The following is a 20,972-nucleotide window of genomic DNA, read 5'->3' on the forward strand; positions in this document are numbered from 1 at the left end:
AAAAGTGAAATTAAAACTTGTATTCTTCTTCCAAAAACCCGATTTGCATTCTTTTATGCAAATTCGAACTTGTCTTTTGCTCCAAAAAACCCGAAATGCAAGAAAAAACGATTTTTGACCATTTCAAGGCAAATTTTGTGGAGAGATTGTTGGAGGAAGGAGGCGTTTTGGTTTGCATCCTATTTTCATGCATTCTTGGACACCTTTCGTGACATTTGGAGGATACATTTACTGGTTTTTTGCCCTAAATCAGCAACCACATTTTTCTTTAATGCCACATTTTGAGGGATTAAATCTTCAACAAACTGCAAACTCCTAAATCATTTTGCCCTCTCTCACCTAGGCGTGGAGTTTGTGAGGAGTTTTAAGCTATTTAATGATGCCCTCCAATATGCAATAGTTGCCATGTTTTTTCCTCCACGTGAATCATTATGGCTGCATATTGGAAGTGTTTAATACCACGCATCTTCGAGGACATGGATCGTTTTAGCTTGAAGTACCAAGGTGTGTTTAAGAAGCATTCAAGCATTTTCTATGAGATTTTGCTCTTGCTTGGTGCCACGTTTTTCCATATAAGACGTTTTTTGCAAAAAAGTGTTAAGAGATTGGCATTTCGGTTTGGGTTTCTTGATTGATTTTGCTTCTTCATTCCAAGGATTGTTGCATTTTTGGAGAAGCATCTGCATTTTCAAGAAAGGTATGGCTTCTTTCCTTTCTTTCCTTTATTTGATTATTTTCTTTCTTTCTTAGTTTTCTTTCTTAGTTGCATTTGTAAATATGTGTTGTTCTTCCCCCAAAAATCGGTTTTGTGAGAAAAATCTTTCCCCTTTGTATGCAATTTTCGAATTGCATTGTTCTTCCCAAAACTCCCTCTTTACTTGTATTCGGTATTTTTAATTCCGATTACAAGTTTGCTGGAAATTCTTGTTCTTCCCCTACAGTTAAGGAATTTAACCATTTTTGGTTATAATTCCAAGTTAAAAAGTGTGAAATACCCCTCCCTTGCAAATTCGGGTTTTGAAAACTGGATTACATGTTGAAGAGTTCTTCCCATTTTCATGAAAATGACTTTCCCGGATTTTCCCATTTCTATCCATTCATGTTCCCCATATCCGTACTTTTCATTTCCATCATTTCCCGCAAGTCAAAATCTCATTTTTCGTCCATTTCTCCATTTTCGAATTTACAAGTGCACTTGTATTCGGGTTTTAAAACCCCGATTGCATGTATGTTCTTTCCAACTTGTATACTTGCGAAAATTCTCCCAAGATCCGAAATTGGTCAAAGTCAAGATTTTCCCATTTCTACATATTTCCCCTCTTCCTCTCACAAAATCGTGAAATTCAAAAATCAAAGTTTTACCCATTTGGAGAAGAAAGAATGATATTTGCAGCTGACTATGATGTTGCCTTAACTCTCTTAAGTCTTCATCACAGCATTCCAGGTTCACAATCAATGTCAAATTTGCCGGCATCTCCAACTCCAAAGAAAATGAAATACAAATATGACAAATATCAGAATGAGGTTGCACCTTCCTAGGTTTCTTCTCCTTTGGATCGCATCAGAGACACGGAGATAGGGCACGTTGATATGGCAAAATTCATCAACAGGGTAGAAGATCCACAGGATAATAACTTGCAGCGGCTGTTGGACAGCCATATCCATCATGCATCTTCTTTCCCAGTGGCTGCCCTAGAACCTGAGTTTGTTCTTGCATGCGCCCATCATTTTGACAAGGAATCAAGAGTCATCAAAAATGATGATGGTGAAGCTATAATTCGTCTTGATGCGGATACAATCGAGAAGGTCTTCAGAATACCTCCTACACCTGTTTATACGGAAATCACCAAAGAAAGTGCAGCGGAATACTACGTAAAGAGGGAAAAAGATTGCAAGCGGCACATCAATAGGTGGATCCAAGAACCACGTCCTTCCTTCTCAAGGTGGGCAAAGTTGTACCGTTGTGATTTCAAATGGGAGATAGGAGACACCATCACTCTTCTCAGCAGGATGATGGGCCTTGAGCATTCCAATGTCTTTGAGCCATGGATGTATCAGTTCATTATGTTTATACGAGAGTCACATCACATTTCATGGGGGGAAGTCATCAGCGATGCCTTGTGCGAACAACTTGCAGCAGTTCCTACCACCATGACCACCTTCATGAATTCTTATTGGGTATATTTAGCAGCATCACTTAGACACTTTCCAGGTCTTTCTACCAAGGGTGATCGCTCGCTTATACCAGTTTGGGGATATTATGACTAGTTGCCATTGAAACCCAGCAGACTGCATTTTAGAGGGGTCCAAGATGCATTCTTCGGATATTTCATGTGTCAGTTTGACAGAAATCTCAAGAACAAAAGAGTATCAGATGAGGCATGGGTCAAGGTGTCTGAGTATGGGTGTTTGTTTCTGCAATTTCCCACCTTCACCTATATGAGGATAGGATGCTATGATGGTCAGCCATACATGCTTCCAAGATACCCCACCGATAAGATAATTCTTATGGAGTTGGGAAGACAGATCATGGCTGTTCACACTTTTCAGTTTGCTAAGCACAAGGTTGGAATGGGGATCTCTACCACAAACCCATTGAAAATTGGTCAATACTCCCTTGTCACATCTATGAAGGCTAAGGCCATGGAGGCTGAATTGTAGGAAATCAAGCTTAAAAGGTTCAAACCTAGAGCTGATTTTGATTATAGAGGTATGAAGGAGAAGGTCAAGAAATCTTTTGTGCATGCTCATCGCATTGAAGACATCTGGGTAGATCTCCGCACAGAAGGCGAAGTCCTCAAGATGGATTACTGCAGGCTCATTGTTGAGCAAATTGTTGACTTGAACTTGGCGGATATCCCACAAGGGATGATTGATGACGGGCATATACTTGATCCTGAATACACTTCATGGAGGGTTGAGGAAGCTCCACTTCCTTTGATCCAATGGTCACACAAGGAGTGCATCTCCATCCTTGACAGATTTCAGCCTATCTTGGCCAACACTAATGCATGGCTGAAAAGTAATGTTGTTAGACTCATCAAAATCAAGGTTGGTAAAGAAGATGATTCTACGGGGCCTCTTGGACGGAAATCTGAGATTCATCGACAACAAGGAGGGTGCTTCATCTTCGGGCACAAGGATCAAGTTACGAGTCAGTCGTGCAGTAGTGCTTCCTCCTGAGGAGACGACTATTCGTGGGAAGGAAAAATCACGACTCCATGTTCAGGTGATCGATCTGGATAATCCAGAAGAGGGGCAGCAATCTGACGATGCTCCTAAGTCTCCAGTTTCAGACTCGCCTCATGAGGTCATTCCTCCAGTTTCCATTGAGATGCCTCTTTCTCCTCCTAATTTGCTCGTGGATGAGTCTCCTCAGAATGCAGTTCCCATTTCAGCATACGAGCCATCTCCTGATCAACAACAAGAAAGTGTGTTGAAAGTTCCTACGGATATTCCTACTTGCATCCAGTTATCAGAAATTGATACTTCCACTTTTGGTTTTGAAGAATTCATGAGCCAATCTTCATGCCCATTGGTAACTTAGCAACTGTGGTCGCTGTCCAAACAGATATTCCTCCTAGGGTGACCACGGTAATTCAAACAGAAACTGCTTCTCCTTTGCCTACGGCTGCTACTGGAAGTGAGTTGATGACTTTGCCTCCATGGCTTAGTTCTTTCACCCCAAAAAGGAAGAAGCAAGAGATCTCACCTGATGCCTTTGACTATCAGCAATTGAAACAGTCCAGATCTAAAGTTGCTAAGAAGGCCAAGACTATCTCTAGGGTAACTGTTGATAGCAACAAGATGAAAGTAGCTGAAATTGTGGAACCTATTGCAGATAAGCCACTTGATAAAATGTCAGCTGCTAATTATAAGGTTACGAGGATAGAGTTGGGCAAACAAACGCATGAGGTCATTAAACATGATGCTCAGTTTTCTGTTGCTTCATTGGTGCAAAGGTGTGATGATCTTCTTGCGAAGAAAGACAAGCTAGAAGAGGAAAACCGACAGCTTACGACAGCCATTCATAAAATCACAAAACCTGCTGCTGAAGGGAGTAACTCCATAGGTTCTTCTGGTTCCCAAGAATCGATTCGTGGAGTGGAAAGGGCTGCTCAGAATGTACAAGCACTGGATTCCTGGGTTGATCAGCTTCATGATCAATGTGTACAAGTAATGAAAGACATTTTTCAAATAATGTCTAAGTTGGAAACCATCGAGGAGAAATTGGATCAGACTTCTAACACTTTCAAAAAGAATCTAGAAAGTGTTGAGAAAAGTCTGACAATCTGGCGTACCATGCCCCAACAACAGCTGAGTATTTTGCAGGAGCATGCCATCATCTCTTCCAGGGTCATGTACTTGGAATTTGAAGAACTCATGGAAAACAAGACCCTTGTTCTTAAATCCCTCATTGAGGAGATCGGTGATGCAAGGAGATTCCGGGGTGAAGTTTACCAAGGTATTGTCTCACATTGTGAAAGGGCCTCTTGCAACATAGTAAGTCAGGATGGAGAGCTGATTCCAGAAGAAGAAGTTCTTGCTGATTTACAGATGAGGATTCATAATGAATGGAGGAGCGAACAATTCTCGGCAGCTTCGATTCAAGCATTGATGAAACACCAAGCCTTTCTGCATGAAATCCAGTCTATCCTGGATAAAAACAATTCTGCGCTCCTCCACTGTCACAACACTATTGTGAAGACTATGGTTGTTGCCAAGAACACCCATGAACCGAATCCTGATGAATTACAAGCGAGCATCCGGAAATTTCAAGGATTTGTGTCTTCACAAAATGCAACTTAAGTGTTTTTCAACACTTAGTTGAATTTTCCCTTTTTTGTAATTTTTAGTTGTAATTTAGTTTTGACAAGTTGCATGTAAAAGTTTTTTTTTTTGTAAAATGCAAGTTACACATTACTTGCACTTTTGTAATTACATGTAAGGCAACTACAAGTTGTGTCAGATTAGGACTGTAGTTGGAATAAGTCTTAGTTAGTTAATGAAGTCTCAGTTATTTATTGAATGAGTCTTGGTGGTTGAGAGAATCTCTCAAGTTAGTTGGGATCCTCCCACCTTTTTCTCAAGGCTCCTCTTCTATAAATACTTGAGGAGTCCATTGTAATTATCATCTTTTGGAAAGCAAGCAAAAACTCTGCCAAATTTACAGCAAGAAGTCTTTGAGCTTATGTATGTGGATTGAAAGTTTTTGAAGAATAATAAAGAAGGATTACTCAAATTTTGAGTCTTTGAGCTACATGTTTGAGTTTGAATCTTTTATTTCTTCTATGCCAAGTGTTTCTAAAGGAGCTTAGTCCAATCTGATTTGAAGTCTTTGAGCTGCAAGTAGAGAAGATTAATTAAAATAGGAAACTCTCTTGAAGGAGCAGCAAGTCTTTGAGCTTGCGTCTATTCTTGAAGAAAAATTATTGTTTGATAAGAAATAGTAGCAAGTCTTTGAGCTTGCATTAGTTCTTGTCTTTGTGTTGAAAGAATAGATTATTCCAGTCTTTGAGCTGTTATCTTTTATTCGTTGTAAAATTTAGTATAGCAAAGGGTAGATAGGACTTCCAATAGTCAAGTCTTTGAGTTTGATATTGCTGTCCCGTCCCGAAGGAAGTGACGGAAGTCTTTGTGCTTTCAGGAAACTTCATTTCCTTTTTCTTATTTCACTTGAAAGTGGTTACTGTTGTTATTCAATCGCTATCCTTTTCTGTGAAGAGAAAAGGATATTGTCTTTCTTGAAAAAAGAAGAAAGATTGTTGTCCCATCCTATTTTATTTTCCAAGTTGTAATTAGATAGGGGGAGCCTTCCCTTAAATAGGAGAGTTTTTACTCGTGTGCTGTGGTTGAAACCACAATTTTGTATATTTCCCCAAGTGTACAAAATTTTCAAGCAACAATATAAATAAAGGATAATAAAAATGAAACCGGTTTTTTCATTCCATTTTTTTCGTCTCTAAAAAAGATTAAACGCCAGGGGATGGCCTACAGCCCAACTGCTTTTTGTTTCATTTAAAAGAAACACACAAAAGTAATTAAAAAAAAAATCTATATTATTGTTTTTTCATGCTTACCACGTTTAGTCAAAAGGAACCATTGAAATTGAATATGGACCAGCACATTGTAATCTTGTCCGTGTAGCTTGCTTGCCCTCTTAACTAGCTTCTGTTTGGGACATTCAATCTTCTATCTTCTTAATCTTGCTCCTTAAATTCTCATCCATATTTTCATTTTTGGTTTCCACATCCCTCATGTTCTCACGGATGCAGTCATGAAGATAGCAAAAGCACCAGCTTAAATACTTGATTCCTTTGGAGAGAAAGTCATATACAGCCATGAAGTATTTGCATAGAGAGTTAGAACTTGTGTTTCCTACATTTTGATCTTTATTTTCACTAAAATCTATGGAGAAAGGATGCAATCAGGAAGGGCACGCTTCCTATTCCATCTTATTACTTCTGACATCCCTCCATCCCATAACCCCTTGTTAAAAGGAAGATCACGTATTGCTTGCCTAGTTATTCTTTACTTCCTAGTACATAGCCAACTATCATAAAAACAGCTGCAAGAGAACTATCATACCTGGGTAGTTGCTAATCACTAGGACTGAGTAATGAGAATTCCTTTCAAGCCCCTCAATCACTAATTCTTCCTGATTGAAAACTTGGGTCTGCAGTTCCTCTACACATTATTGTTGGGCACAATTGCACTTAGTATTAAATGATCCATTAAATTAGGAGGTGTGATCACAGGTTTTGATGCACAGCTCTAACTGTCAAGTAGTTTACTGAACCCAGATGTATGATGATTGCCTTATCAATGCTATCATATGAATATTTAAAATTTTCTATACAAAGCTGTCCCCTTCCTAGAAACTTGGGGTAACATAGGTTTATATAACTAGATAGCATAAATTTAACTGATTAAATTTACTATAAATGTGGAGTTGTTTCTTCCTATATATTCTTTCACACTCTTTTATTGGTCAAAACCAAAACTGCTAGTAGAAGTTTGTTTCAATATCTTAGGATCAGCTACTGATGATTGAATTTGTCAGTGTGTATAAGTAACTAACTATCGTGGCAAATCTTTCTAATGATATAGCTTGTAAAGTGGTATATAAAATTTCTGAATACCTTATTTGCAGGATTAATTTTATCCCAATGGTCAAAGAGAAATTTTTTAATTATTCATGGGGGTTGCCCTGTTGTATCAGCACTCTTCAATTTTTCAGTCTCGTGAAATTCTTTATAAGGATCTAATTCTTTGAAGACTCACAACTTAATCTAATGCTTTATAGATTTTGTTAAAGGTTTAGTTTGTATTACCATTCAGCATTTTTCCTTTGTTGTTGAAATTGATTTTGTTTACTAATTTCTCTCAATCTACTTCCTCATCGAGACTTCTAGATTCCTTTCCCATTCTTCTAACTAGATTTCCAACGCTTCCTTTCATCTCTTTTGTATCTTTCGCTTTCTAGTGCTTTTTTCTTTAGCTTCCTTTGGCATTTTGATATACTCAATGATTCTCTTTTTTCAGAAATACATCTGCACTCTCCATGCTTATTTTCCTTTGTATATTTTTCATAACCCCATTGGCCAATGTTCGCAATTAGTGGACATCAATGCTTAAATCAAATTACGGTTTACCTAGTGGGTTTGGACAAATGGTGGGGAATGATAAGTTCCATACCACAAATCTTGGTTCCATTCTAATGGGCAAGACACCTTGTAATGGCCATGGGAACACCTCATGGTAACGGCTGAACTTATGGCAATGGATGGACCTAAGTCTACCCATATGTATTGCCATGGTGGTACCTTGAGGTATGGTCAAGTGTAACCATATTAAGGATCCAAGCCCATTCCAATGTGTGCTATGAGATTTGCCCTAATTTTCACTCTTAACATTTACTCTCAGTTACCGATTCGGGTACGGATACGGATTCGGCAAAAAAAAACAAAAAAACTTGGGTACAGGTACGGGTACGTCCGTATATATATATATATATATATATATATATATATATATATATTCAAACATCAAAATTATATATGTGCAAAGTTCAAACTTAAAAATAAGAAACATACAATGTAACTTTCCCATACAATGATACATAAATGATAACAGATAAATCATAAATCATAAATCCATAATTGCCAATGACAATAAATAATTTGATATTCATATATTGTAAATGTAATATCATATTCATAATTTGCAAAAGAGATAATATTCAAGTTTCAAGTTTCAAACTGATTCAAGTTTGTTTATACTTTTTTGACCTATAATTTTCATGTTTGGTTATACTTTATTGACTTTATTGACTCGTGGACCCCGTTTTTGGGAACCCACGGGCCTTGGTTCTCCCGGGTCCGCCTGGGTTCTCCTTGGGTTCCACCCGGGTCCTGCCCAAGTGGTCGGGTTCTCTGTGGGTCCTACCATGTAAGACCCACAGAGAACCCAGCCACTTGGGTAGGACCAGGGTGGAACTGTTGTGACCATTTCACACATCGCCCCATTAGAATGGGGACCCCCTCTTTTGTTTTTGGTTTTCCTTCTCTTTGCTTGTTTTTCTCTCTGCTTTTTGGATTTTGAGTGAGTGAGTGGTTTGTCTGATTTAGCTGGATTAGGGTTGAACCTTGGGAACTTAGTGTTAGGGTTTCATCCAAGTTGAGTCTAACCAAATTTTGGAAAATTGTTAGTTCGCCTGAGGATTCAAGATTGTCAGAATGAGGTATACCTTTCAGGAGAGTCAAATTGGTTAGGTCAGGGATAGGATAGGACTCAGGACAGGCCTAGATTGAAGGAGGGGTTTGCCCGGGTAAGGTCCAGTTTGTTTCTAAGTCTGGGTAAGCTGTAGAAAGGGAGTCTAGTCGGCCAAGTTAAATAGGGAATGAAATGGATCAAGAGCCTGAAAATGTCAAATTCGCTCCTGACCCTTGCTGAGGGTCTAGGGCGAAATTCCTTGTAGACTGGATTTCCTTCACAATTTTGACTAAGTTTTGACATGTTTGAAGGTGAATTTGTGTGTTCTTGCTTGGAGAGGTTTTGATCGATTTTTGGAGAGCAAGATGATGCCTGAAATAGGATATTCGCTCCTGACCCTTGCTGAGGGTCCAGGGCGAACTTCATTCTAAACACAATTTCTTGTTTTGAGTGGATTTGCTAACTGGTTCCTGGCCTTGAAAATGACTTGACTTTGCCTTGTGAAGTGGTTTGAAACTTAAAAAATTGAGTAGTTTAGCCTGAAAGGAAGATTTCGCTCTTGACCCTTGCTGAGGGTCCAAGGCGAAAATTTTATTTGAGCTTATTTTTCACTGACTTTGGCTAACTTTTTATGTGCAGGGCCTCTCGGAATGAAGATTGGATGTCACTTGATGCATTTGAAGGTTTGAAAACTTGAAAATTGATGAATTTTGGGCAACAAAGGTAAATTCGCCCCTGACCCTTGCTGAGGGCCCAAGGCGAAATTTTGAATTTTCCTTATTTTGCAGTGAAAAAGATCAAGTTTTGAACATGAATGGAAAATGAGCAACTCCCTTTACCCACTTGAGAAAGTTTCAACTTAAAAAGATGAAGGACTTTGTTGAAAACCTAAATTTCGCTCCTGACCCTTGCTGAGGGTCTAGGGCGAAATTCCTTCAATCACCTGTTTTCCTGGCAAAATCAAGTCAAGCTTGGGTATGGATGAGAGAGGAATAGTGTTTTCTTCCTTGGAGAGGAGAAATCAACTTGAAGTGATGATGAGACAAGCATGAATTGAGAAATTCGCTCCTGACCCTTGTTGAGGGTCTAGGGTGAAAATTTCTATTGGAGTCATCTCTGGCCTTGTTTGGTCAAATTGAGGTGTTTAAGACATGAACGAATGGCGAAATGAACATGATGAAGCCCCCAAACTTGTTTGAAGATGAAAGAATGAAGGAGTTTTGCCCAGGAAAGGCAAATTCGCTCCTGACCCTTGCTGAGGGTCCAGGGCAAAATTCCTTCCAAGCACATTTTTTTGGGTTTTCTTGGACATGAATCCTATTCATAGCATAATACGAGATGAAATCTTACTTGGCAAAGAGGTTTCAAGGTGAAAAGTGAAACATTTTGGTCAAAATTGCAAAATTCGCTCCTGACCCTCTCAGGAGGTCCAAAGCGAAATTCTCAAAAACACATTTTTCTTGCAAGGTCAAAATGATTTTTATGGTTGGAGTGGATGTGAAAAGGCATGTTTTTACCCTTTGAAGATAATTTGGATGGCCAACAAGAAGCAACCAAGCCCAAAAGGGAAAAATCGCTCCTGACCCTTCCTGAGGGTCTAGGGCGAAAATTCTAAAACCTATTTTTTCCTCCAAAGTTTGAGCAAAGATAAGCCTAGGCATAAGTTTGAAATGATGTTTGAATTGCCTTGAAGTGAAGAAGGATTGTTGAGAATGAAAGTTTTGAAGGCAATTATCAAAACCGCTCCTGACCCTTGGAGAGGGTCCACAGCGAATTTCCAAGGTTCTCTCCTTTTTTTTGTAGAATTAAGACAAAATCTTGCTATATCTTCCTTGGATAGGAGAAGGACGCGATGTGTTATGCCTTAGAAGTGATTTGAAGTCAAAAGAATGAAGGAATATGCTTAAAATTCAAAAGTCGCTCCTAACCCTTGCAGAAGGCCCAGGGCGAAAATCACAAAAACTACCTATTTCTTTGAAGATTTTGCTAAGGCAAGGATGCATTAATGTAAAGATGCCCTTTAAGATCATGATGAGTAGTGGTTTGCTTCAAAACTTGATGATTCTAGGCCAGGAGAAGAAAAGTCGCTCTTGACCCTTGCAGAAGGCCCAGGGCGAAAATTTGAAAAACCTCCACTTTGCCCTGCAGAAACAAAACAAGCTTGAATGAGTGGATGAGGAAGGACATTACCTAGCGATGAATGAAAGATTCGAGAGAAGTTGATGAAGGAGTAAGCCTAAGGAAAAAAGGTCGCTCCTGACCCTTGGAGAGGGTCCAGGGCGAAAAACACCAAGATCACACTTTTTCTCCTAAGTTGGATAGAACTAAGTCTGGAATTCAGTGAGAAGACCTATTTGAGATGCCTTGAAGAGATTTTGAACTTTGAAAAATGTCAATTTTGAGCCAAATTATGAAAGTCGCTCCTGACCCTTCCAGAGGGTCCAGGGCGAAATTCCTCTAAAAGGCATTATTTCCTTCAAGATTTTTGATGAAGTAACTCAATGGTGCAAGGAAATGGATCTTGGAAATTGCGTTGAGAGTTCAACAATCAAGCTAAGGTGGATTATAACCTAAAATGAGAAAATCGCTCCTGACCCTTCCAGAGGGTCCAGGGCAAAATCCACATTTCCACCTAAATTCCTCATGTAGAATACCAAAATTTGAAATGCAAGACCTTAACTGGATATGAATTCACCCTCCAGGAGATTTTAGAGTCAAGGTATGAAATATTCAAGGCTAAATTTGGAAAATCGCTCCTGACCCTTGGAGAGGGTCCAAGGCGAAATCATTAGCAAGCTTCATTGAGACCTTGATCAAAAAATTGATATTCTCCGGTTTGCACTAAATCACCAAAATTGCTAAATTTGAGACGTGGAAAATTAAATTTAAATTCGCATTAATTTAAAAGCATTTTGCATTTAATAAATTAATTTTAAGCCTTGAAATAATCGAAATTTTACCTTGGAGGATTAAAATTAATTTTTTAAAATTTAAAATGAGCGCTCAAGGGAATTGTTTTGCCTTTATAGGCAAGTCGGCCACCCTTTTTTAGAGATTTTATTTATTTTTTACCCCTTTTTTGCCAAGTCGGCCTTGAAGGGAGTAGGGTGAGCGCTCTATATAATGGAGGAGTGTTGCTTCACATTTCAAATCATTCATTCATTCCTTCTAAGTGCGAAATTGAAGAGCAAATTGAGGAGCGAAATCCATCAGATTGGAGGCGAAATTTTGCTAAGTGTTGAAGGCTAAGTGGGGTGAAGCTCTTTTGGAGGCTAAGGGAGGCGTAATTCATCCAAGAGAGGGCTATGACTTAAACCTTGCCTAGCAAAATCCATTTTTCTGTCATCATTTTCAAAGGTCTTAGAGTTTAGTACTCAAGAGAAGGTATGGACTGGTTTTGATATTCCTTGTCAAGGCTTGTTTTAATAGCTTTTTTTTGAAAGGGTCTAAAACTTGAGAATTTTTGATTTATTAATTGAGAAATGAAGGATTCTAGATTTATCATGAAATTTCCTAATTAATATCTTAAATCCTCCTTTTGAGTCTTATTTTCTACCCTTTAATGCTCAAGGACTAATTTTGAAATGTTGTGTAGGTGTCAAGATGGCGACTCCAAGGGCCGGAGTATCTACTAGTCGCCCGGCTCTCATCAAAGAAGATCAGAAGAACGACGAATTGGAGACCAGGATCGTGTCCAAATGGAGTAATATCGGAGACACCAACTTAGGCAACTTCAACGTGAAGAAGTTTCGAGAGGTCCCCTACATTGGCAAGCCATCACCTGTTGCGAAGAGGATAATTGAAAGTGGCATCATCAAGGCTGCAGGTTTCCCTCCCGCCGTCAAATGTCATGAGCTGATGATCGAGTGTGCCCGCCATTATGACTCACAATTAAGGACGATCGTATCCAAGGAAGGGAACATCTTAGCTTACCTTTCAGAGGAAGCCATAAGCGAAGCTCTTCATCTTCCAGACCATAAAGATATGATTTACAAAAGCTTAGAAGGAGCCAGGTCAATCTATGAGGATGATCCCGATACGTGTCTGAATCTCATCAATAAGAGTTGGTTGCTCAAAAGTCGGCCTCGCCTGAACAAGATTCCCAATACGCCACATAGGATCGATTTCCAAGAGGAGTACAGAGATTTGATAACTTTGCTCAATCGAGTTACAGGGGCTCCTCAAGCCTTCTTCTTCGAAAAGTGGATGTTCTTCTTCATTCAAGTAATAGTCCAAGGAAAAGGAATGCTTCATTGGGCCAGAATCATTAGCAATTGTTTGGACGTGCAGTTAAGAAGGTTGAGACCCACCAAATCATTCCACATGAGCTCATATGTTATATATGCTTTAATCAGAAGTTTCGAGTATGCAGGGCTACCTCACAGAGGAGTGATCGGAAGAGGATCCGGAGAAATAAGGGTTTGTGATTCTTATGTTCATCTGCATCATCCACCTAGAAGTGACTACAAGTTAGTCAATGACACATTCATGATTAACATTACCAGGATATTGCAAGGTGGGATTCACAATCGTCTGTCTCTGGATGCACAAGACCTTGTGAAGAAGTATGGCGCCTGGTTCATCCAATTTCAAAAGTTCACATACATCAAAATTCAGGGGTGTCCTTCACCTCCCTACATGTTGCCAAGATATCCAACAGACAGGATAGTGCTACTTGAGGTGAATAGACAGTTGGCAGCTTATGCGAAGGCATCCAAACACAAGCATGGAAATGGAATTCCCGTGCCCATCATATTGGGGAATTCAGTTGAGGTGTGTCCTAACACTCAAGCCTCGGAAGATGCAGAGAAGCAATTATCTTTATACTCATTCTCATTCTTTGCCTCGCGGGAGAATTTTGATCCTCATGGTTATATGGAGGAGACAGTCGGTAGGAAGTACAAGCATGAGTTTTAGGTAGAAGACTTTTGGATGAATCTCCCAAGTGATTTAGAAGTTAAGAGAAAGATGCATTCCCGGCTACCCTTAGATCTCATCAGGAAATGCAAAGTTTATAGAGTAGCTGATCAGGCCCAAGATAATGGTAGGTACCTCCAGTCATCTTACGAGAAAGAGGACAAGGAAGTGAAAATAGATTGGAATGAGCCCGAGGTTTTAGACCTGAGAGCTTTGATGGCTCCTGTTTTATCATGCACTCGTAGATGGGTGGATGTACAGCATCAGAAGTTGAAAGAGCAGAATGTATCAATGACATTCACTTTGGAGGCAAGACCAGAAGAAGGCGAAGCAAGCGTGAGTGAGAAAACTTCTCATTCCAAAGGCTCAAAGAGGAAAGAAAGACCTGAGAAAAGAGAATCCACCAGGAAGAAGCAGAAGGCAAACCCCGATCACCCACCAAGCACATCTTCTCGACATGAAAAGAAGGCAAATCAGGAGAAGATGGTATATGAAATTGATGAGTCTATGGAATCCATGGTACAAAATGACAAACAAGAAAAAGGACAGACACCTCAACAGTCGTCGAGTCAATCTCCCCAAGTTGATGCTAATGAGCTACATGAAGAGAAGAATGATGATGAAGCGACATCTCCTTTCCGAGAGGATGGACTACTGCTTAAAGAAATACAAGTTAAGGAAACAAGATCCGCCATTTCGGATTGGTTAAAAGAGAGACTGACAAGGGTAGTTGTGGTTGAAGAGGAAGAAGATGTATTTGATTTAGAAAGCCTTATAGGGAGTTCTCAAGAGGTGATAGAAAAGAGGAAGGCCACAAAAATGTCCAAGGTAATTCGAGATGAGACAGGATCCAGGAAATTGCAAGTAGCTACGCCAGTAGTGGACAAATATGAGGGTGAGATTCTTGTAGATGAGTATGACTTAGAAACATTTGAGCTTGGTCCACTTACCACCGAACAAGTGATGGAAGAGGCAACCGATTCATTTGAAGCACTTAAAGACAAACTTAAAGAAGAAATGGAAAAGAATAAGAAGCTTGAGAGAGAGATCGGTGCTTGGAGAGGCTATTTTAGTCATCTCAATCAGCCCTTGAGACGTCAGGATCCAGCAGTATCTCCTTTACAAGCACTCCCTCTTGAATCGGTTGGCGAGGCAGAAAGGGTCAAGAGCTTGGTTCAGCTTATGAGCTCTTGGATTGATAAATCCCACACAGTAGCCATTGAATTTGCAACAAGAATGATGAAGACAGTTCATCGAGCTATCCAGGTCCTTGAGGTTATCCATAATCTAATGATAACTGTAGCCGCTTTCACTCACACTAGAGATGTTATCATTCCTGTTCTACAAGTAATAAGGCAAACACCAAGACGGATCCTGGCACAAGAAAAGATAATGGATGGAGGAACTCAGAACCTCCTACAGTGGTCAGCTCTGCTCTAGATGAAAGAGGTCCTTTTTGAGGACATCAACACCAAATGCAGTCAAGTTGAAGGTATCATCCATCCAATTCAAGATAGGGTGTTTGAAGTATTCTGTACCATTCTTGGCAGGCGGATCGAGATTGAGACAGATGTGGACATCCAAGAGTTGGAGAGAATCAAGGTCATCTTTTGCAAAGAGGGGAACGTCATCACAGATGAGCAACGAGATCAGATGTTCACTACCATGTTCTTGATTGAGAAGATCAAAGAACTTGAACCTGGATGGGAGACAGCTCTTCTCACTGCTTTTGATCAAGTCCTTCACTTGGAAGAACGAATGAAGAATCTTCCTGAGATTCCCATTGCTGAGATTGAGGGAATTGTGTCCAGATTCGTTGGATATGCTAAAAAAGAGGATAGGAAAGGGAACAAAATTTTAGATGAAAAGTTGTTATAGGATGATGTGGCAGCTTAATTCCTATTGGTCTATGTTTCCTCGATATTTGTGCCAATTAAATATTTGGCTATGCATTTAATAATGTTCATCTAAATGGGGACCTTTTTTGTAACAAACCCTAATTAGGGTTTAGGTGTCAAAATCTCAGCCATTGATCTTCTTTCGATCTGGGCCATTCATTGTATTTGAGGATGCTATATATACCCTCACTCATCTTCATTTTGAAGATAGTTAGAAGTTAGAGAAGAGAGAGAGCTTAGAGAGAAGAAAGTTATTGTGTAGCAAGATTGAGTAGTGAAGAAAGAATTTTGAACAATTGTTGTCCATTTGGCTTTGAGATCAATAAAATATTGAAGTTATGGTGTTTTATTGCAATACTTGTGGCTATCTTCATGATTGTTTATCTTCTTGAATCATTCTCAGTCGAAGTAGTATTTAAGTTTAAGTTTGAAGGACTAAGTGTTGTGCCTGATCTTTGGTGAGATTCATGTTCCAAACCACTAGCTTCTTGCTGATTGTAAGGACGCCTTGTGTGGTCAACTGGAGATATTAAGATTGCTTGAAAATTCAATCATTGTTGAAATATTGATATGTATCTCTATGATAGTATCTATATCTTTGATGATTTGAAAATTACTGAATCACCTTAGAAGATCGCATCAATTCCAGTAGAGTTGTAATTTCTTGGCGATACTGAAATTGGTAGAATCTTACCAAGTCTAGCCTACATTGAGTCATTCTTAGGATTAGATTAACATTCATCCCTCGAAACCCTTATCTTTTGCTATTTTTTGAGAATCTGTTAGTGTTAGGAAGATCTTGTTCCTGCAGTCAAAAAGAGAGTAATACGGACAAGCTTTCTCAGAAAGTACGTAAGACCCCTTGAAGAAACAGCATATACAACGACCACTGGTGCTTATCCACACGTAGAGATCCTACAACGAAGAACCTTGAAGCCATCCTGATTGATCCTTTTCCGCGATATCTTCAACATTCAGAGGCTTTAATCAAGAGAGGATAAGGTACCATTTGGGTATTTTATTCTGTGTTTGGTTGTGTACAAAATACACGTCAACAGGAACCCAGGGAGAACCAGGCTCGGACCAGGACCTGGACCCAACCTTTTTCCCCAAGAACAGGTATCTGAGCATTTACTCGATGGATTTGGGGTGTGTAGTGAGAAATGATGAGTTTCACACCATAGACCTTGGTTCAGTTCTTGTAGAGCACCTTGTAATGGTCATGGGGGCACCTTGAGGTAAGAATCAAACTTATTGCAATGCATGGACCCATAGTTCACAAACTCAAACTCTAAGAGTATTCAGGAAGTTTGAAATTTTCGACTTGGCAAAAACTAGGCAAATACTTGACAAAAACTCGTCAAAAACTCAGCAACTTAGAGAGTACTAGAAATTAAAATTTCTTTAAAAAGCATATATTTTTTGCAAAATTCAATTATAAAATGTATTAAATTAAAAAGTGACATCTCGAAAGAGAAAATGCATGGTTTGTAACCAAAAAAACATGTGAAAATGTGTTTTAACCAGCATTTTATGTGTGTTGGTGTTTTACTTTTTATCCAAGTTTTTCCTATATCTATAAAAACCTGTGAGTTATACTTCTAAAAACTCGCAGAACAAATAAAATAGAGAGTACTCAGGAACTCGAAGAGTACTCGCAGTGTTTGCAAACTATGCATGGACCTAAGGTTGTCCCTATGTATTGCCATGGGGCACCTTGAGGTATAGTCAAGTGTAACCCTATTAAGGATCAATGCTCGCCTCCATGTTCACTATGAGCTCTACCCTAGTGTTTCCCATGACTTATTTGTTATCTTAAATTTTTCAAATTGATTAATGTTCTGATTTTTCAATAGGTTGGTTGTAGGACACCGTCAAGGTGGCTGAGTGTGGCATTTGGTTTCTAAGTTTATGTCATATATTTTATTTTGTCAAATGGTTAGGTGCTGTAGGTGGGTCTTGCTTTGTTCTCATGGGACTGGGATGTTTGTTGATAAATAAATCTACATATGTATATGTACCTCTCGAAAGGCTAGTTAATTGTAGTTTCCCAGCTTGGTCCAGTTTGTATTTTTACCAATTTTTTTTTGAAGGGTGAGGGCCTTAATAGAAACTTATTTCGCCTATTAAAAAAATTAAAAATAAATTAGTGGACATATGAGTGATTTTCTTGTGTTTATACTTTATACAGTATTTAATTTGACATTTCTATGTAAGTTAACTATTTTGGGTATGTTGTCTGATTCTTTATGCGCAGGTTCAGTTTTTCGACTCTCTTCTTTGCTCAAAGTAAGGAAATTTTATTGATTTTCATATCTATATACTTTTATTTTTTCAATGTTATTTGTACATGAGATGTATTTGATGAATTCAAATTCAAACCTTTTGAGTCAAATTTTACAGGTGAGAAAGTGAAAAGCATACGTGGGAGGATTGTTGTGATCGTTTGGCTTTTTGTGATACTGATAGTTACTTCAAGCTACACTGCAAATCTCACACTACTTCTAACTGTTGATCAAATAAAGCCAGATTTTCAAGGAATCTCTGAAGTGCTGGCTAGTGGTGTTCCTATTGGCTTCCAAGCTGGTTCATATGCGGGGGAATTTCTCAACAAGCTGGGTTTGACTAAAGACAGACTTGTACCTTTGCAAAATGTTTCTAGCTACACAAAAATGCTATACAGAGGACCAAAATCAGGGGGTGTTGGGGCAATTGTAGATGACCTTCCACATGCGCAGTTGTTTTGGTCTTCACAATGTGAATTCAAGACTTATAGCCAGCAGTTTACATCAAGTGGCTGGGGATTCGTAAGACTCTTTAAATTATTGCATGTTTTGCATTAGAAGCCATTACAAATTGTAGTAAAGAATTAAACAATTGGTTATTTGAGTTTTAGGCTGATTGGTAATGCCTGGTTTGATGACAAGCATTTTCCCAAAAACAATTAAAACAATACATTGATTAATTAAAAAGTATGTGGAGTCCTATACCTCAACTACGCAAGCTAGTAAGGCCAAATTTTCTTAAGTTCTCGTTTATCTTTTAGCTATTAAGGCCATTTTCTTGTCAAGTGGGGATTTAAAGTTATTCAACTGGGGAAAATAAATGAAATGAATTATTTATTAGTTAGTCATTTTGGTTCCCAAAGGGAAAACATAGTTAACTTTTAAGCATAGTTTGCCACACACCAACTGTATGGTATAAATTATCTGAACCTACTCCTACAACTATAGTGCAAACTTACAGCGTTTATATTTTGTGCATTTGAAACGTCAGATATCCTATTATCGGCCGTAGAGTATTATTTTGGACATTTATCTTGGGACAATATTGCAAAAGTTCTGTCATGGACGTTGTTATTAGTTTATCAATAAATTTTGTTAGGTTTAGAATATAAATCATAAAATTGTGTTTGCTTTATTGCAGGCATTTCAAAAGGGATCAAAGTTAACCGTGGATGTTTCGACTGCAATATTGGGGTTGGAAGAAAATGGAGAGCTACAACAAATTCATGAAAAGTGGTTTGGCTCTTCCGCATGTGATTCCACAGATTCCACAGAATCAAATCATCTTGGATTGGACTCCTTTTGGGGTCTCTTTCTAATAACTGGATTGGTATCCCTCACTTCGGTGATCTTATATTTTAGAAATCATTTATTTTATATCATGTTAAAAATTTGCAGACGTGATCTTTCAATGACCACCCTCAGTATATGACATTACTCCGAGAAATTTATAACCTTAATTTTAAGGTGGCCAGGAATGCATGTTTAACCATATTTAAGAAGTATACAATCAATTTTTTATGATAGGTTGACCCAAGTGGCAACCGTTATGCATACTTAGAAATGCTTTCAATGAAGACTTGATTGAAGTTAACGATGGCTGTGTCTCTACCCAATTTTGAAGGTAGTAAAGCCGCTATGCTACATTTTAGGCTTCTAGTATTACATTTCAATAAGAGTTTTTCTTGCATCCTCTCTAATAAATTAGAAATGTAAAATATATTATACTTATCTTATTTGTAGTCTTAAGCTGCTTATTCAATGTCTTTGGAGATGCTCAGCTTTTACTTAATCTAGACTCATTCTTGTTGAGTATGAATTGTACGCCCCTTGCATAAGCAGCGGTCTCTTATTTTTTTTTTTAGATAGATTTGCACCTACTAACATATTTCTCTTGGGGACTATCTTCTCTTATTTGTATTACTTTTGTAATGACCAATACCAGAAACTAATTGTATGTGGTTTAATTTTGTGGTATTCTCAATCGTAATCCTTCTGTTCTGCTGTCACCATGTCCTACCCACCCTGCCGGCTGTCTGTATCTCAATAAAACACACACTGTTTACCACAACAATTCTCATTATTTCCCTCTCCCCTCACGCTAATGCTCAGTCATGTATATGCAGAGTCACAACTTCCTGATGACTTTTTCTAGTCAATTAATAGAGAAAACATCGGTTTCCACCAATAACTGAGCTCCCACTGCCAAAATGTTTTTGGCCATTTCAATGATATATTTGAAGACTCCCTTCGGGTTTCAGCGCAATGGAATCAACAGAGGGATGCAAGGAGAGTTAGCAAAGATAAATGCAGGAGAAAGTACGTAGAGGAACATTTCACAAATTTGCAGACCCAGTGACTAACTTTGTCTATGTGGGAGGAACACTGGCAAATTCATTATAATAGAGGAACATTTCACAAATTTGCAGACCCAGTGACTAACTTTGTCTATGTGGGAGGAACACTGGCAAATTCATTATAATATTGTAAAAAAATTAAGTTACAGAGCCAAATAACTTACCAACGGAGATGCAATTGATGTCAACCTAACATATCAACATATCTCAAGCAGGTTTGTTCCAATGGTGCATACAGAAAGTTGTTGATAATCTGGATTCTGCATATAGTTTGAGCTTCACCTTTGCCTCGATGACAGTTGGACTGGTTAATGGATTTCTTCCTTTTGTAGCATTTGCGTTTCCTTTAGAATTCTTACTAGTTAAACTTTCTATGTAAATTCAACAATATGATAACTTTTTAAATATACACTTGTTTTTGATAGATATGCAGCGAACAAGAACCCTAGACCTTAGAAAACTTAAGAGTTCAAAAACAAAAATAACAAAACAATTGACATGAAAATGATAGTGTCCTGCTGCAAGGAGCAGCACATAAACAACACGAGGAACAACAAAGAACCTAATTAAACCCAAGACGGGTTTTCATATTTTTCCAATATTAGTTAAGAGACAGCAGCTTCTCCTCCCAATATAGGTTCCCTTCCAATGTGAAATACTTCATTATTAAGTACTAGTTGGCTTCAGTCCATGGATGCGGAAGAGCATCCCTCTTACGCCCACGTGAAATTTTACCAGCGATTCACTCTGCTCGAGGAAGTCATCAATAAACTACTTGTCTTTAGTCTAACCAATTCTGT

At 38.6% G+C, this 20,972-nt stretch overlaps 1 protein-coding gene across 2 annotated transcripts in view; it reads left to right on the plus strand.

Moving 5' to 3' along the window:
- The window catches only part of LOC131064464 (glutamate receptor 3.4), a 108,674-nt gene extending 89,123 nt beyond the window's left edge, over positions 1 to 19,551 (plus strand). The window contains exons 4-6 of one of the 2 annotated variants that reach the window (XM_057998622.2): positions 17,788 to 17,819; positions 17,934 to 18,337; positions 18,957 to 19,551. In XM_057998622.2, coding sequence (XP_057854605.2) covers positions 17,788 to 17,819; positions 17,934 to 18,337; positions 18,957 to 19,247 — 727 coding nt within the window. In that variant the 3' untranslated portion in view covers positions 19,248 to 19,551. Of the gene's footprint in view, positions 1 to 17,787; positions 17,820 to 17,933; positions 18,338 to 18,956 lie in introns of those variants that run through there. The other variant, XM_057998623.2, reaches the window with a different exon arrangement.
- The last annotated feature ends 1,421 nt before the right edge of the window (positions 19,552 to 20,972 follow it).

Source organism: Cryptomeria japonica, chromosome 2 (genome assembly GCF_030272615.1).
Source record: "Cryptomeria japonica chromosome 2, Sugi_1.0, whole genome shotgun sequence".
NCBI classification, from domain to species: Eukaryota; Viridiplantae; Streptophyta; class Pinopsida; order Cupressales; family Cupressaceae; genus Cryptomeria; species Cryptomeria japonica.